Here is a 19524-nt window from a genome sequence, read left to right on the forward strand (position 1 = left end):
ACACACAGAAACACATTTTCTTTTTCACTTTACACTTTGTCCCTATCCACCATTTGTCTTTATGATGATAATGGTTGTTGTGGATGTGTTTTTTTTTTGTTGCTGTTGTTGTTGTTGTTGATCAAATTATGTTGCCAGAGCAAGAAAACCAACTCAACAATGGTAAAACAATGAACTTGATATGAAAAATATTTTTCATCAAAATAAAAATGACAACAACAACAACAACAAAAAAAAACACACAAGAAACACGTTCACAATGGAGTATAGAATGATATTTTTTGTTTTGTTTTGTTTTATATTATTTCAATTGGTCATGATTCACATTTAGTCTGAAGGGTCCAAAACAAGTCAATGACAATGTATGTTTGTTGTTGTTATTGTTTTTATTTCTGCTTGGAAAAGTCAACAATGAAATTTTTTCTTGTCTTTCACACATCAAAAACGAAATGATCATGTTTCATATTTGTTGTTCACAGTTAAGATGGAGATTTTTTTTTCTCACAATTCTTTTTCAATGCAATAATGAATTGAAAACAATTTTTTCATTTGTATTTGCTTTGCACACAAATACATTACATATACAAATACATACAAAAATAAAAATTAAAACGACCAGATCTTTTGCATTTCTGTTGTTATTAATTTTTTAAATTTTATTCATTCTTATTATTCGATGAGATCGATTTGAATTTTATTTTTTTTTTTCATTCATTCATTCATGTTTCTCATTTTTTTTTTCATTTTCAAATTTCAAGCCAATCGGCTGAGAGAAAGAGAAAAAAAAAATGGGAGAGAAACAGAAACAAAAAAATTTTAAAGAGAAAATTGAATTTAAAATCTGGAATTTGCAAGGTTATGTACGTGTGTGTGTGTGTGATGTCTGCCTGTTGTTTTTTTTTGCATCATTATCAATGTGTGTGTGTGTGTGTGTTCTCAATAAATATCATTTTTTTTGTGATATTGGAACGGCTTTTTTTCTGGTTTTTATATATTCGATTATATGTTGTTTTTTTTTATTCATTCATTTCGACCTAATCGACCAAGCGAAACGAATGAATGAATGAATGAATGAATGAAAAATAATGAACGTAGATAGTGTTTGTTTGCGAGATGGAGAGAATCCGACAAAAAAAAAGTGGAATGACTACTGATTTGTTACTTGGCCATACACATATATTATATTCATATCCGTTGCTATGATTGTGTGTTTCGTTATTTTTCTGGTTCATTTGATTGCCAATTGAATTAATTTATCTGTCCGTTTGTTCATTTATTTATTTATTTATTTGGACCCATAGATAACTGGTTATCTTTTTCTTTGTCGTCGTCGTCGTCGTCGTCGTTTTTTTTTGTTTGGTCTTGTCTATCGAGTTTTATGATAATTTAGTCATTTTTTTCTTCATTTTATAAAATTGATATATTTTCACCCACTCATTACATTCATTTTTTAACAAAAAAAAAAAAAAAACACAAAACAAAACAAAAAGGTCAGGTTCATTTATTTTGTTCGTTATTTTTTTTTACCACTGTTATTCAATAACAAATGTGATGATTAATTCCGTAATTCTAAACACGCATGTCATGTAGTTTCAAAAAAGCAGTACGAGAATGCGTATGTGTTTGAAACAATTCTGGCCAAACCAACCAACCAACCAACCAACCATCCTAGTAGTCCTAGGTAAATAATCATGATGAAAATTGAAACAAGAACCAAAAAAAAAACAAAGAGTAAATATGGAAGGAAAAATATACAAAGTTTAATTTAGGACACCATTTGGATTCATTCATAATGTAATGCAATGTTTCGTTTGGTTTTTTTTTTGTTTTTTTCATTGACGATTTTTAATTATTTCATTTAGCCCTGATTCAATTGTTTCATACAAAGAATACCGACATTTGGTCATTATTTACCAACATGTTTGTCCACTGTCCATATTTGTTGTGTATAACATGTGTACACACATTGTATGTTTTTTTTTCGTTACTGTCTCAGTTTATTATTACCAATAATGATTGAAATTGAAATTTTTCTTTTTTTTAAATGATTAAAAATCATCAAGAATTTCAACTTCAATTACAAAGTTACATTACTATTTTGGATTAATCCGTTTGTCAAATGTGTGAGAAAAAAAAAATTAAATTGAAATTCACTTCAAATTTGGAACACATTTGGATACTAATTTTATTAGAATCTTTGCACCAGTTGGTTGACACAAACACACACACATATACACTAATACAATTACAGATTACATTAAATTTTCCAGAAAAAAAAATACCAACATCCATAGCATCCAAACATTTGTTGTTTCGTTGACATTTTCAACATTTTTTTTTGTTTTGTTTTGTTTTTCATTATGATACATATTTAAACGACAGCTTCAAAATCAACAATGATGGACATGATCACTGAGATGATATTATAACCAACTTGGATGTAAATGAAAACAGATTGCTTGTTCAATCATTCATTCATTTAATTCAATTCAATTCAATTCTGATCATTTCATGAACCAGAAAAAAATGATAATATTTTGAAGGAAGATGATCATGATCATGATCATGATCATGATGGAGATCATAAAGTGAAAAAGATAGTGATTTCTTTTTTTTTCTTGGTATATGGCTAATTTCAAATTCGAATCACATGTGGAATTAATTTTGTTTGTTTGTTCCTTGATATTAATATCATTATTGTTCACTGATTATTACTATTCTTGTTTAAAATTAATAAAAAAAACCCATTCCAAATCCATAGCAAAGAATCAGAATCAAATGGAAAAATATTCACTAGAATGGAAGAAAAAGACAATGAGAAAATTATATTCAATGTCTCTCTCTCTCTCTGTGTGTGTGTGTGTGTGTGCGTTGATGCATCATCATCATCATCATCTATTTTGATGGAAAATGAGATTCTCATTTTTGCTTGAATTTTACGTTTATTATTATTTCGTTTTACGGAAATCAAAACAACAACAACAACAACAATGACAACAAATGACGATTAAGATTATTTTACTGTTGATAGCAGCGTATATATATGTGTGTGTTCAATGATCCTTGATGTCAAATTTTGTTTGCATTGTTTTTGCTTCGTTTTTGTTTTTTGTTTTGGAGCTGACTGTCTGCATTATTGAAATGAATGAGAATCATTGAAATATCCAGACAGTCTCGACAATTTTTATTTTTATTTTGATGTTTTGTTGTTGAACAAACTGAAAAATCCATTTTCCTACCACAGTAAATATCCATGAATCGATATATTGGTAATGTTTATTGGCCACCATTCAATGACAAAACAAAATTGAAAATTTTTTTTTTTTTTTTGAATAATTTTTTTTAATTTCTTTAATAAATTATATACAATTGAACTAAAAAATAAAGAGAGAGAGAGAGAGAAAAAAAACAACAGTTGTATGTATAACAATTAATTAATTAAATATATCATCAATAATCAATAATCAATAATAACAGCAGATAGATTGATATTAGATAGAATATATATGTATGTATATATATAATAAGAAAATCAAAGTGAAGAAGAAAAAATATAGCCCATGTTAACATTATATTTTTATGTTTTTTATAATAATAATTTTTTTTTGTTCAAATTATTTTTTCATTTTTTATTTTTTAAACAAATTTAATAAATAATAATATAAAACATCAATCAATAAACATCTTACATTCTTAGCTTATCGTTGCCGTTGATTGTGATTGTGATTTTGCTTTAGGCTGATGATGATGTTGATGTTGTGCTGCAACGGAAACGGATGTCGATGATGATGACGATGTTGTTGTTGTTGTTGATGTAGTAGTAGATGATGATGATGATGATGTAATCATTGCTGATACATTGACCATTGCTGATGATGATTGCCGTTGTTGTTGTTGTTGTTGTTGTTGATCACTAATATTACCAGATAGATAACCGGATACATTTGTTGATGATGATGATGATTGTAATGTGGATTTATCTTCACCCAATAACCAATATGTAGTCATTTTACCTTTTCCCTGGTTGTGATTGAATTAAAAAAATTTTTTTTTTCATTAAAAATTCAATTGAAAATCAAACCGAGAAAAAAAATTGTAAAAATTAGCATCAAATAATGATGGAGAAGAAATTATTCAAATTCATTGATAACGTTTCTTTTTCCTTTTTTTTCTTTCATACTTCTATTTATAATATCGAAGTAAAGGTTGAATCCAAAATTTGTCTATTGGGAAATTCAAATGAAAAAGGCTTGATCATTTGGACCACAATACAATATATATACGATAAATAAATGGTAAAAATAATAATAAACTTTCATTATTATAGGTTATAGTTAGTCAAGTTTTTTTTCCAGAAAAATGAAATAATTCATTTTCATTGTGTGTTGATGGGCAATTTCTCTTTTTTTTTATTCGTGCATCAAACACACACACACACACACACACGTAATATTCTAAACAAAGGTAATGGTTTTGACGCTAAAACTTTCACTTTCAAATGAATAGGAAAAAAATGAACACAAAAATTCTTTTTATAATTGATAGCCATCGTGTGTGTGTGTGTGCAAGTGTGTCATGATATTTCTTTATTCTTCAGAATTCTATTCATGTAAGAATTTCAGTCATTTTTCTTTTGTTATGAAATATATCCGACTATCAAACACGAATTCTACATGGATTCTATTTTAGGAGAAAAAAAAATACTGACAAATACAATATATAGATTGGCCATCTATAGATGTGAATTTTTGTTTTCATTTTTTATTTTTCATTCTTACCTTAATATCAATACGGCCACGAAGTTCTAATTTAAATGTTTTGAAACGTGCCAAAACCTGCTGTGTTTGTTCCGATACATGTATTTTTAATGCTAGAATGAGGATTGTTGTAGTTTGTTGTGGTTTTTGTTTGAATCATGAAATTAAATTATTTAAAATTTTTTTTTTTTTTTGAAAAAAAACAACAATAAATACATACGTAATCCTGTGGATTCCATACGTGAAGCTGTATTTACTGTATCACCAAATAAACAATAACGAGGCATTTTATGTCCAACAACACCGGCTGCACATGGACCAGTATGTATACCGATACGTAATTTCAATTGTTCATCCGGTTTATGACGAATAGTAAAAGATTTAACTGCATCTAATAATGCCAATGACATGCGAGCAATTTCAGCCGCATGTCTATCACCATTACGCATAGGTAATCCTGATACCACCATATATGAATCACCGATAGTTTCCACCTTTTTTTTTACAATATCATGACGATGATGATGATGATGATGATGATTGGATTTTTTGTTTTTATTTTTGTATATTCATAAAGAATTTAAAAGAAAAAAAAATAATATTCATTTAATCAATCAATATGATTGGCATTTATTAATTATTGATGATAACTAATATCACTAACCTTATATACATTATAATTTTCAATAGTCGAATCAAAACAAGTATATAGATCATTGAGAAAATCAATAACTTGCATTGGTGTCGATTCAGCCGATAAGGATGTGAAGCCAACAATATCGCTAAAATAAATGGTTACCATTTCATAGGTTTGTGGTGTAACCGCTTGTCCTAGAATCAATTGTTTTGCAACCAATCTGGTGAAATGAAAAAAAAAAATTTTTGTTTTGTTTAATTTCTCTCTCAAAAAAAAAAAAAAAAACAAAAAACCTAATTCTTGTTTCTCAACACACACTTACTTTGGCAGTAATTGATAAAGCAAATCTTCAGCTTTTGATTTGGCCTCTAAAAAATCAGCAGTCCTATCTTCAACTAATAATTCCAAATTATTAGCATATTGCTCTAAACGATTCAGTACAGTGTCCAATAGTTGACTTTTATCACCCATTCTAATGATTTTTTTTTTGAATCAATGAATTGAATGAATTTTTAATATCAAAAAATAAAAAAAACTAAAAAATGACCATAAAAACATACTCATGTAATTTATGAATAGTTTCTTTCAATGAGGTAAAATTTGGCCGATCACCAGATTCTTGTGGCCAACATTTTTGTATCAATTGTTCAAGGACGGATGTCGATGCTGATGATGAAATTGGATCATTATTATTATTATTATTATTATTTGAAAATGGTGCTATTGTTGTCAATGTTGTTGTTGTTGTTGCTGTTGGATCACCCGCTGATGATGAATCGGTATGTTGCAATTGCGATACAGTTGTTGATGATGATGATGATGATGTTAATGGTTGTATACCATCATTAGAATTGGTCGTCGTCGTTGTCGATGATAATGTACTGAATTTTTCCAAATCTTTTTCGTAACATTCATTGAAAGACAAATATATAATAATAGAAAAAATTTTCAATCAAATCAATGAAAAACTTACTTTTCTGTACAAATGATGATGATGATGATATTGATGCCTGTTTAACATCGGTAGTAGTTGTTGTCAACAAAGTTGCCGTTGTAGATATGTCATTTTGATTGATGATTTTATCAGTTAAAGTTTCATCGATTGATTTCGATGAATGGCTATTATGTTCAATTTTATCTGATGTAGACAATAATTTATTTTCGAATGCTGGAGCCACCAGCGTTGAACCCGATGATGATATCGTTGATAATTGTTGGTCACTATTATTTAAGCTCTGTGTTTGCTCATATGGTGCTGGTTTTGTTATTAGATTACTACTATTATTCACCGTTACAGGACCAGATCCGCTACCTGATTGATCACCCGAATTTGTATTGGCTACAGTATCGATCTGATTAAGATTTCGTTCAGATACTGAGCTTAGCATTAATTTACGACAATTGGCACAATTAAATGTACAGATTCTAGGATGTGATGATCGTCGTCTACCCATTATTGCACCGGAAACAGGTCCAGCACTGCTAGAACCACTACCCCCATGTTGAAATGCAGGCGATACCGGGGAAAGCCATGCGTTTGAATTCCAGAAACCAGAACCAGTCGAACCTGTCGATGAATGTAAATGTTCAACACCGATCGATGAACGACGATAATAATCGAATATGATCGATGTCGATGATGAATGAAATGGTAATGAAGGACGATGTTGATTGTTTCCACAATACTGATCCCATACTTGTCCGGTGGAGCCTGCGCGTGAACCGGATCGAGATCCAGTACCGGATCCACTACGTTCAGTTACATTTTGTTCATTACCTGATGTTGATGAAAATGATTGACCAGGTGGTGAATCGGATGTAACTTTGAATTTAAATGGACATTGTTGATTAGTTGTAGTATCACCATCAAAACTATCTTCACTTTCCAATTGATGATAACTAAAATCAGATGATTTTTTATTCAATGTTGTTTCATCCATATTGTCAATTAATGATTGATTTTATAAATCAAATTAATTGAATCTTGGTGGATGATGATGATGATGATAATAGATCAGAATAATGGATAAAAATTCTATCCACTGGAACTAGGAAATTCATTGCTAGACGAATCATTTTTGTTGAGCAAATTTTTGTTTCCATCCACATGGTTATCAATATATTCTATATTGAAAAGCCGTCTTTTTTTTCATCAATATTGAACTGAATAGCGATATCTGTATTTTGCATCAGTGGAACAAAAAAAAAAGAAAAGAAAAGAAAAATAAATAAATGATGTAATGTAACGTAAGTACAAAGGATGTAAATAATAATAAAAGAATTAAATATATATAAAATAAAAAAGCTCAACTTATCTACTGATTTTTTGTTTCTTAGAAAACTAATTCAATCACTGATGATCTTTGAATACTTGAAAAAATTCGTAACTAACAACAACATCAACAACAATAAAACATCAAGGAGTTTTGTTGCTGTTGTTGTTGTTGTTGTTCTGAAATTAAATTCCAAATTTGTTTGAAAATGGAAAATTCTTTGAAATTTTTTCTTCTTGTTGTTGTTGCCTTTGGATTCGAATAAAACCATTATCCTCGACAACGGCAATAATTAAATATATAAGAGAGAAAGTGAAAGAAAAAAAGAATTTTTATCGTTCAACATTCAATTTATTTGGATATTTTAAAAAAAATGATGATGATGATGATATGTGATACAAATTCAGTAAGTGACACACAAGTGAGCAAATATTATCTCGTTGAATATTTAATTCAACGGTCTCTTTTTTTCAGGATTTATATATATTGAAAAATGGCCACAGTAACAAATTACATTTTGACATGAATTTTTGAACAGTAAAGAATCCAGGAATTTTCATCGTTTCTCCATCTTTTTCTCCACACACACACACATACACACATACACACTGTTTTTTATTACGTGAGAATTATCATTTTTGAAACATTCACGAATTACAACGATTCCCAGGAATCGTAACATTTTTTTTATTTCAATTTCAATTTATCGTCAAATTTTTTTTTTATTTTTGCACTGATTTTCACTATTCTCATATGTGAATGAAAAAAAAAAGAAAAATTCTGTATAAACCTTCATCATTATTTTGCCATATTGACTGAATTTTTTTTTTTGTTACCATTACAATATCTGTTTGTTTTCCATGTTGGAAATTGTTTTACAAAACGATTAGGATTAGTACGACAAATAATGACAAACATATCACAATACACCCACACACACACACACACACACAGAATAAAACAAAAAACAGCAACAAAATGAACAAAATGTTAATAGAATCCAGATTAAATCTTCAAATGGAACAATTGATAAAACAACAACAAATATCAATAATATCTGTGTGTTTTTTTCTAGCGTTTCAAAATGTATTCCAATAAATTGCCTGTATGTAGAATATATATGTAATGATGGTGTATAATTTAACATATGTTTTACATTCAGACAACGGAAATGTCTATTTCAGAATTTGTAGATAATTGAATTTCCATTTGAATTTTTTTTTCATTTGTTTGTTTGCATGTTTGCTTGTTTGTCTATTTTATCTCTGTTATCTGTAAATAATGATGATGTTCAATTGCATAATCGATTATCATATATGAAGAATAAATTCAATTCAAACATGAACAAAATCGATAGTCAAAAAAAAATTTTTTTTTCCTCTTCTCTTTTCTTTGCCCAGTTTGCTTACATAATCAATATTTATATATTTTATATTATGTTTATATGATAATCATGCATCATAGAATAAAATGGACGGACATAGTGAGAGAGAGAGAGAGAGAGAGAGAGAGAGAAACAACAAATGAACGATTCACAAATGATGACACAATGATGCCTTTTTGGCATAGTGTCTTTTTTTTTTGTATATATTGTTATTATTATTAGATACGATTCTAAACGGTTTTTTTTCAAAATCTCATTGTATGTAATAGATGGTCAAGTGATTGGTATTTAAGCCAACAAAAAAAAAATAAATAAATAAATGCAATGAGACAAGAATTTTCTTTAATCATTATAATGGATAACAAGTATCTATGAAATGAAATTCTGTATATATATCTGAATCTTTTTTTCCCATATAAATATGAGAATAAAAAATAACATGAAAAGTATGAAAAACGATCGTCTGTACAGATGATCATCATAATATATTTTGTTGTCTGGATATCTGGCTAGATTTGATAATAATAGGTATTTGTCTAAATTCATCATCATCATCATCATCGTGATGATTATCACTTTTATATGATTGTAGAAGCTATAAATGTTGTTGTGGTGATGAGAGAGAAAAAAAAAATCTATGTATCAGTAATCTTTGTGAATGCGTAATAAACATTAAAACATGCACAGAATTTCGAAACAGACAACAACGAAAAAAGAAATGGTTCATATAATGATAATGATAAAAAACAGAAATGGTCATTATTTTTATTAATGAAATGAAGATGTTTTTTTTTCCTGTATTTATAAATAAAGATTCTAATCAATTTACACATGGGATTTGAATGAAACAAAAGAAAAAAAATTGTCAGAAAAAAAAGAAAATTGTATGCATTCAAAATGATAAAAAAAATCCATAATTCTAATGTAATTCTAGATATATAGAATATTCTTATGTTTATTATGGAAACCAGGAAAAAATAGATAAATAAATGAATCCATAATAAAAATAATGATAATGATAATGATCATGATCATGGTTTCAAATAATATTACTTGTGTGACTTTCTCAGTTTTCACAATGAAAAAAAAAATGAAATCGTAATCAATAGATTTCAAAGAAATCTACTATTCTATGTCGCTTAAATTTCCACTGTAAACTGCAATTTTTACACTCTGCAAGTATAAAAAACTGTATTAACTTGGCATTTGTTGCGGGGAAGCCGAGCTGGACATTCCTAATTATTTTCAGTACAAACATAACTATTTAGTATGAGCTACTCAGTGTGTGTTGTGTGTGTGTGTCTGAGCATGCGGAAAAACTTTTGAATGCCGCTGAACAGTTCGTCCAGCTCAGAAGTAGAAGTCGCTTCCAAAGAAACGCATTCTGTGGTATGTAGCTTTGACAAAGCTTTTTTTCATTGTTCTAGCTTCAGCACACGTTGCTGCAGCTTTTGCATCCAATAGATGGTGCAGTCATTCAATAGAACATAGAAAGAGTTCGAATTCGAATTTTTCGAATTGATTATTGTGATAATACATGTGTCACACGTGATTTTCATTTTGTGTGCCTGTGTGAGTGTGTATTTGATGATGAAATCTTGCTTGAAGACAGACTGCATTTATTGGAATGATTTTTTCTGTTTTTGTTTCCATGATCTATGATCTACTCATCGTTTGGTAAGTTATTTCGGTTATTTAACCTGATTACACCTAAAATACCTGATAACTTTTTTCATTTAAAATAAAGAAAATGGACCATTTACGATATTGCAGAAAGCCACAGCGGTTGACGATTCAATGTTGAGTGTCTTCATGCGATAAACCCACAAGGTTATCCTATCTGTTTGGATCTATAGACACAAACTTGGATTAAACATTGGATCGATTATCATGTTCATCCGCAATATTGAACCACAAAGTGGTTTGCTCAATGGCACGGGTTTATTTGTAAATAGACGCAGCATTGAAGCTCGAATATTGACAAGGAGGCTATGATTCATTTTGCAGCAAAACGATCAAGATCCTAAGCTACCATTTAAATTGGTGCGTGGACAATTTCCTGTCGTATTGGCTTATTGTTTTAAGGGCAATCTTTCGATAAAATAAGTGTGTACCTTCCTACACCAGTATTGCAACATGGAATAATTTATGCCGCTGCAAAAATCCTAATAATCTGAAGATTTTTGTTCAGGAAATTGAAGAAAAGATCAACAACGAATACAGTATCTATAAATATCGTATTTCTTCAACTTATCGATTAGCAATAATAAGTATGCTGTTCGGTTTACGCAACTTTTTCAAAGGTATCAGGTGCAATACACATGGCTGACCCTGCGGTACCAAACCGAAGGCCGGAAGCAAAACGCCGTGCATAGAAATCCACCGTCAGGCACGAAGCGTTAAAATTGACACCTTTGGCTGGATGCCAAGCAGGGGGGGCGGCGCAGCCGTCCCCACCTGCGGGTATCCAGTTATATTGACCGTCAAGGATTGATACCTTTGGCTGGGTACCAAGCAGGGGGGGCGGCGCAGCCGCCACACCTGCGGGTATCCAGCTATATTGACTGTCAGGAGTCAGCCCCGCAGGGCCAGCCTGGGGCAGGCGCGAAGCGCCTGTACCGGGCTGGTCAATAAATATTGTTCAAATACTGTTATTTTATATTGATCTGAATCGATCAACAAACATTTTTTTTTCTTCAAAATTGAAAAACAGTAAAACAAAAAAGACAAACTACTAATCCGAATGGAATATCGTATATTTTGACACGATAAAAAACCGATAACCAGGAATTTTTCATTGATTTTTTTTTGGTGGTCATTGATGGTTATTTTTTTTGTATTCAAAACAAAACAAAAAAAAACTATTGATCTCGATATCGATATTGATATATCATTTCTTAGGAATTAGGGAAATGAGAAAATTTTTTTGTTGTCGTTGTTTTTTTTTTGCTTGATCATAACATTAAAAAAAAATTCTCACTGTTTATATTACCAAATGTGTGTTATTCCGGGTTTAGATTCTTGATTCTTTTGAACAAGAATTTCATTTTGAACAAAATATTTTTTTTCTGTCAATTCGTTTTAAATTCAAATTCTATGACAAACAAAATATACAGACAGACACGCACACACACACACACACGAATCAAGATAAAATATGTGAAATGAAATGAATAAAGAAAAAACGAGATTTCTCATTTTTTTCCGTGTTTTTTTTTATTCGCTTTGCTTTTTATTTTTATACTAGAATTATATTGGAATTCTAGATTCAAACGAAATTCAAATAAAAGAATTTTTTTTTCTTCTTCTTACTTTGATCTTTAATGGCTTAGCATTCTCTCTCTGTAATCCTATATCATTTACATATTCGTTCAATAATAATAAAAATATATATGCCAAATGAATCGAATAATTCGCCACTGACAACTGGAATCAATAGCTGAAATAACAACAACAACAACAACAACAATGAGAAAAAAAGGAAATAATTTTATTCAACGAAAAAAAATGTATGTCTTTTTCAACAAAAATCTTACAACAAAACAAATATTTTTTCTTCTTCAATTGACGACCGGGTGCCGGCGAATAAAATAAAAAAAAAGAAGAAGAAAAGAAATACAAATGAACCCCTCGAAAACAAACAAATGAATGTGAAAAAAAAAGACTTGAATATATATCGCCCTCCACCCCCCAATCTCCGTTTTTTTTTCAATTCTTGTCAATTTGATCAAATTTTTTTTTCTTTCTTTGTTCGATTTTGAAATTTATTTCATGAAAATTTTTCTCTTTCTCTCGCTCTCTCTCTGTCGATTCAATTCAAGTTTGTGTACGATATATATTCGATAACGATCAAAAAGAATTTGACAATAAAGTGTGAAAACAGAATACTTACCCAGTCGTATGTATAAAAATATGGAAAAAAAGACAATCAAATTTTAAAAGTTGACGAGAGAGAGAGAGAGAGAGAGAGAAAAAAAAATTGTTGAATGGAAATTTTGCAAAAAAAAAATGAAGAAAAAATCCACAAACACTAAAACTGGCTAGAATCATCGAAATGAATTGAATTATAAATTGAATTATTATTATGTTTTGAATTCATATTATTTTTTTGAAAGCTGAATTTTTTAAAAATTTCATTTTCAGAATGATTTTGTGATTTGCAATGACACAATGACGTATGTTGACTATTTTTTTTTTTTTTTTTTGCTATTCAGCATCACTACTTCAAATGTGAATTAATAATAACAAAATGTAAATAGGTATGATATCTGATCATGATTATTGTTGTGACTTTAATCGATTGTATCGATTGTTGATTTGAGTTGGTAAATATTTTTAAACATTGTTATGTTAGTGAGATTGTGAACAATAACAATAGCATGATGATGATATGGCCAATCTACTATTCTATGTCGCTTAAATTTCCACTGTAAACTGCAATTTTTACACTCTGCAAGTATAAAAAACTGTATTAACTTGGCATTTGATGCGGGGAAGCCGAGCTGGACACTCCTAATTATTTTCAGTACAAACATAACTATTTAGTATGAGCTACTCAGTGTGTGTTGTGTGTGTGTGTCTGAGCATGCGGAAAAACTTTTGAATGCCGCTGAACAGTTCGTCCAGCTCAGAAGTAGAAGTCGCTTCCAAAGAAACGCATTCTGTGGTATGTAGCTTTGACAAAGCTTTTTTTCATTGTTCTAGCTCAGCACACGTTGCTGCAGCTTTTGCATCCAATAGATGGTGCAGTCATTCAATAGAACATAGAAAGAGTTCGAATTCGAATTTTCCGAATTGATTATTGTGATAATACATGTGTCACACGTGATTTTCATTTTGTGTGCCTGTGTGAGTGTGTATTTGATGTTGAAATCTTGCTTGAAGACTGCATTTATTGGAATGATTTTTTCTATTTTTGTTTCCATGATCTATGATCTACTCATCGTTTGGTAAGTTATTTCGGTTATTTAACCTGATTACACCTAAAATACCTGATAATTTTTTTCATTTAAAATAAAGAAAATGGAGCATTTACGATATTGCAGAAAGCCACAGCGGTTGACGATTCAATGTTGAGTGTCTTCATGAGATAAACCCACAAGGTTATCCTATAGGATCTATAGACACAAACTTGGATTAAACATTGGATCGATTATCATGTTCAGTCGCAATATTGAACCACAAAGTGGTTTGCTCAATGGCACGCGTTTATTTGTAAATAGACGCAGCATTGAAGCTCGAATATTGACAAGGAGGCTATGATTCATTTTGCAGCAAAACGATCGAGATCTTAAGCTACCATTTAAATTGGTTCGTGGACGATTTCCTGTCGTATTGGCTTTTGCTCTGACAATTAATTAATGTTTTAAGGGCAATCTTTCGATAAAATAAGTGTGTACCTTCCTACACCAGTATTGCAACATGGAATGATTTATGTGGCTTTTTGCCGCTGCAAAAATCCTAATAATCTGAAGATTTTTGTTCAGGAAATTAAGGAAAAGATCAACAATGACCACAGTATCTATACCAAAAATATCGTATTTCTTCAACTTATCGATTAGCAATAATAATTATGCTGTTCGGTGTACGCAACTTTTTCAACGGTATCAGGTGCAATGCACAAGTGATGGCTGACCCTGCGGTACCAAACCGAAGGCCGGAAGCAACACGCCGTTCATAGAAACCCACCGTCAGGCACAAAGCGTTAAAATTGACACCTTTGACTGGATGCCAAGTAGGGCGGCGAAGCCGTCCCCGCCTGCGGGTTTCCAGTTATATTGACCGTCAAGGATTCATACCTTTGGCTGGGTACCAAGCAGGGGGGGCGGCGCAGCCGCCACACCTGCGGGTATCCAGCTATATTGACCGTCAAGGATTAATACCTTTGACTGGATACCAAGCAGGGGGGCGGCGCAGCCGCCACCCCTGCGGGTATCCAGCTTTATTGACCGTCAAGGATTGATACCTTTGACTGGATACCAAGCAGGGGGGGGGCGGCGCAGCCGCCACCCCTGCGGGTATCCAGCTTTATTGACCGTCAAGGATAGACAGCCCCGCAGGGCCAGCCTGGGCAGGCGCGAAGCGCCTGTACCGGGCTGGTAAAATATATCGAATCACTTTGAGGTGAAAAGGTAAAAACAAACAAACAAAAATTTACAAACAAAACTTAACCGATGAATTGTGCGCAATTTGTATTTGAATTTTTTTTTTGTTTTGTTTCAATCAACACAACACAAAAGTGGATACATATTAGAATCATTTGAATTTGTTTATTATTAGACAATTCTGAATTGTAGATATTATGTTGTTGTTGAATGAAATTTGGTTTTGAATTTTTTTTCGATATTCAATGTGGGATGAATATAATTTTCACATACATCAAACAAACACACACACACGCAAACAACACCATATAAACAAAAACTGTTTTCAATCATTCTCAGTCTTCATCATCATCATCATCATCGATGCACCAAAGAATCGAAAAATATATTTGTTGGGTTGAAATTCTTTATTGCAAAAAAAAGCCTCATTTTTCATTCGTGAACATAGAATAGAATGTAGAAAAATTGAACATACACAGTGAAATAAACAAAACAAATTAATACATGTAACAAACAAACAAATAAACGAAAAATCATTGATCAAAATGAATTTTTTGTTTTTGTTTTTTTTTCTTTTGCATTTCTAGTTTTGATTCTGATGATGATGATCACAAAATTCGTTCATAAGACAAAGACATAAAAAGTTAATGAAAAAAATAGAAAAAAAATAGGACAAACGTTGATGAAACTGAATAATTAATCAAATGACAATGGATAAATAATTAAGAATAAATGAAAAAAGAAAATGATATCGTGTAAAATTAACAAACTGGACAGGCAGATGGATTATTTTTCAATTCAATATAGTCACATTTCCGTTGACCATGTGCATAATTGTTGAAACAACTTTTACAAATAGTAATGGCCACAAAAATGAATGGATTCTATTCTCATCGATTTGATCGAAATAGGAACTTAATGAAAAACATGATTCTTGATTGAAAATAAACACACACACACACACATCGCATAATAAGAAAAATTCTGTACAACTGAATTAGTTGAATGTGTTTTTGTGTGTGTGTGTGTGTGTATGTGAAAGCAAAGAACAAGAACAATGAAGAAAAAACCATAATAATTCGGTTGAACGTTGAAAGAATTTTAAAATTTATATTCATTCAACACACACACAAATAAACGTATTGATGATAGAATGAATGATGCGCGAAATATATGATGATGATGATGATGATCCGACCAAAACCAACAAAATAAAAGAAGAAAAATGAAGAGAAAAACAATGAATCCAAGTTTTATATACTCACATTTTTATCCACCCACCCACACACACACACAATTTTGATATTGAAACTCGGTACCCGATATAATAACTTCGACACGCACGAATTGTTAATATTGTGTGTTTGTTTGTGTCTATCGTCCTTTTAAAGCAAAAAAAAAAATAAAAAAAAAATACTGTTCTGTAGTGAAAATAAATTAAAACTTTTAAAAATTTTGATCCAGTAATGGGAGAATGAAATGATGAAAATTTTAAAAGTGAAAATTTATTTTTCCAAAACTCTAGTTCAAATTACTTGAACTGAATGAGTTTGTTTGTGTGGTGAGATTTTTTTTTTGTTGCGGTTTTTTGTTTCATTCATTTGGAATGAATAATTTCTGGAAAATTACCGTGATAAAGATGAAAAAAAAAATTATTGAAAGTAATGATTTGTTATGAATATATTTTCACATATATATTGATGATGATAAAAATCATACAGGTTGTAGCCAATATGTATCGGCGATGTCACACAATTTAAAATGCAATCATGAATGGATTTTTTCATTTGAATTTGGAACAATTTTTATTGATGAAGAAATTTTTTTTTTTGTAAAAGAAAAAAATTTTTTAATTGAAAATATAAAGTTCATGGAATTTCCTTTTCCTAGCACTTTTCACAAACACACACGCACCAAGAATTGGTTCATTTAATAAATGTTGAAATTTTCTTGATTTTAGCATCATTTTTGTTTTGTTTTTTCTTCGGAAATTTATTTTGGATCAATGAAAAAAAATGATGAAATGTTTAGAATTGTACAACCGAAATTCATGACGAATATCAGAACGACAAGATGGCAAGATTTACATGAATGAAATCAAGTGAACGACTGACTGACTGACTGGCTGACTTGAATGAATTGATAACTTGCTTTCCCGATATACACACACATACAAACACTGAGAATAAGGTCTGCGGACATATGGTGATTTTTTTTCCTACATCGTTTACTATACTATGAACTACGTTTGTTCATAGTACCGACAACAACGACGACGACGACGACGACAATATCTGCTTTCTTCAAATCAGAAGGAAGTGGCATTGCTCTGAACATTATTATAACCAAAATAATAATAGCGGTAAATATTGGGCGCCTGGAATCTGTGGAAAAAAAACTTTGATTCAGGAATCCGACGCCAGTGATAAAGTGAATACTATGGCACATGATTATTATACAGCAAAAACAAAATATACGTTGTTCTCTATACGGAATATAAATTTGGGTATAAATGTGTGTATTGAAATACATTTGATTTGGCCATGACTTTACTTTGTAATTTTGTCTCCTGTGTTTGAACCTTGTATAATGAGAAATGATTTGCCAGGATGGAAATATTATCATAGAAAGTCGACAATAGTAAAAACAACAACAACAACAACAACAACATGACAAAAAAAATACTCAACATGATATTTGACAGATAGACATGTTATTTTTTCTAATTTATACCACATCACACACACACACACACACACACACACACACACACACACACCACACACACACACACACACACACACACACACACACACACACACACACAGACAACAAACAAACAAGAAAACAAATCCAGTTTTTCTCATTTAAGATATAGAAATATATATGAATTATAATGAATCAGGTAATACATAAGGGTGGTGATGGTGGTGGTGGTGTTGGTGGTGATGGCGGTATCATCATGGAAATTGAAATAATTCCAGAAAAATATGGTGCCAAAAAAAATGATGGTATGAATCTTATATAAATTTTAAACAGGATGAAAAAAAAATGACATGACTAGCTTAGTTAGGGCTAACATATTTTTCTAAACAAAAATTCGGACAATCCATTGATCTGTGTTTCTCAACCATATATGGTCACCAATCTATACAATTATGAATACGAGATGATTACTGAAATTCTGAATTTGTCAGATATCATGGTAAACGAGTGGAAAACTTTATTATATATTATTTTATGTAAGAAAAATTCGTTCAGAATACATTTACATAATCAATGGAAAAAGGTGTAGAGATTGAAAAACTAACGGAATTCGGAACCGCAGAAAAAAAATGTTAATCATTTGCTCTTTTGAACTGAATGAATTTAAAATTTACAAACTGATTTTTTTTCAATTTGATTCATTCATTCTTATGTACTAAGTGTGTTCTTTGGTTTGCGTGTCGTCATCATATTTTATTTTTTTTGCTTGCTTGTGTAACAGATAAATAATACATATTTTTGTAACAAAGAAGCTATCATTTTCTTTCTTTTGATTATAAAGCTTCTGTTATGTTATTATTTTCATTTGATTTGATTTCTTCTTCTTTCTCTCTTTCTGTGTGTGTGTGTGTGTGTGTGTGTGTATGTGTTTGTGATTGATGAATTATTAACCATTCAAATACGTTGAATTGAAATTAGTAGCAAGTAAGCAAGCAAATAAAAGAAAAAGAAAAACAACAACAACAACAAAAACGAAAATATACCGAACATAAAGAAACTGAATAATGAAGATAATGATAAAATTTTCATATATAAAAAAAAAATTGAACCAAATGGCGTCATCACACACACACATACACACACACAAACCTTTGTCTTGTTTTTTTTGTGTTTATATGGCTCCACTGATGATGATGATGATTATGATCTCACATACACATTGTTTTATCGATATAATCATTATCATCATCATGGATCGTCCTTGTCCCATTTATAGTTATTATTTTTTTATCTTCAGAATATTCTATTCTATTCTATTTGACTCTAGGTTCAAGTGTTTTTTTATTTCACTTATCATTTTTTTCCCTAGAATATAAAAAAAAACACACTAATGTTGTTCATGATAGCGGTAACTCATTGTCATTGTCATGTATATATATATATATATGCATATTATTATCGTTTTTTTTGGTTAATTAATAATCGCTTTGTTGTTGTTGTTGTTGTTGTTATTGTTGGTTGACGGTTAAAAAAAAGGGTTTCTTATCATAAATAATGAATTATGGTCACATACACACAGACACACACACACATGCAGCAACAGAATTTGAATTCAAATGAAACAAACAAATGTGTATCCATTTGGATTGTTTACAAACAATCA

General features: G+C 30.4%; 1 protein-coding gene across 1 annotated transcript; it reads right to left on the minus strand.

Annotated features, from left to right (window-relative positions):
• Positions 1 to 3489: 3489 nt before the first annotated feature.
• LOC124499732 (uncharacterized) lies at positions 3490 to 13451 on the minus strand. The gene is made up of 8 exons (XM_075731108.1): positions 12944 to 13451; positions 6368 to 7571; positions 5955 to 6291; positions 5717 to 5866; positions 5422 to 5614; positions 4978 to 5251; positions 4779 to 4870; positions 3490 to 4020 (listed from the first exon to the last, which is right to left on the minus strand). The coding sequence occupies exons 2-8, from the start codon at positions 7332 to 7334 to the stop codon at positions 3694 to 3696; spliced, it is 2340 nt and encodes a 779-aa protein (XP_075587223.1). The 5' UTR covers positions 7335 to 7571; positions 12944 to 13451; the 3' UTR covers positions 3490 to 3693.
• Positions 13452 to 19524: the final 6073 nt, after the last annotated feature.

This window comes from Dermatophagoides farinae, chromosome 5, assembly GCF_024713945.1.
Source record: "Dermatophagoides farinae isolate YC_2012a chromosome 5, ASM2471394v1, whole genome shotgun sequence".
Lineage (NCBI taxonomy): Eukaryota > Metazoa > Arthropoda > Arachnida > Sarcoptiformes > Pyroglyphidae > Dermatophagoides > Dermatophagoides farinae.

Coding starts and splice junctions, on each gene's coding strand:
- LOC124499732 (XM_075731108.1), bottom strand. CDS start 7,334: ATGGATGAAACAACATTGAATAAAAAATCATCTGATTTTAGTTATCAT. Junction 6,292..6,367: donor ATCATCATTTGTACAGAAAA/GTAAGTTTTTCA, acceptor GTTACGAAAAAG/ATTTGGAAAAATTCAGTACA. Junction 5,252..5,421: donor AAAATTATAATGTATATAAG/GTTAGTGATATT, acceptor GTAAAAAAAAAG/GTGGAAACTATCGGTGATTC.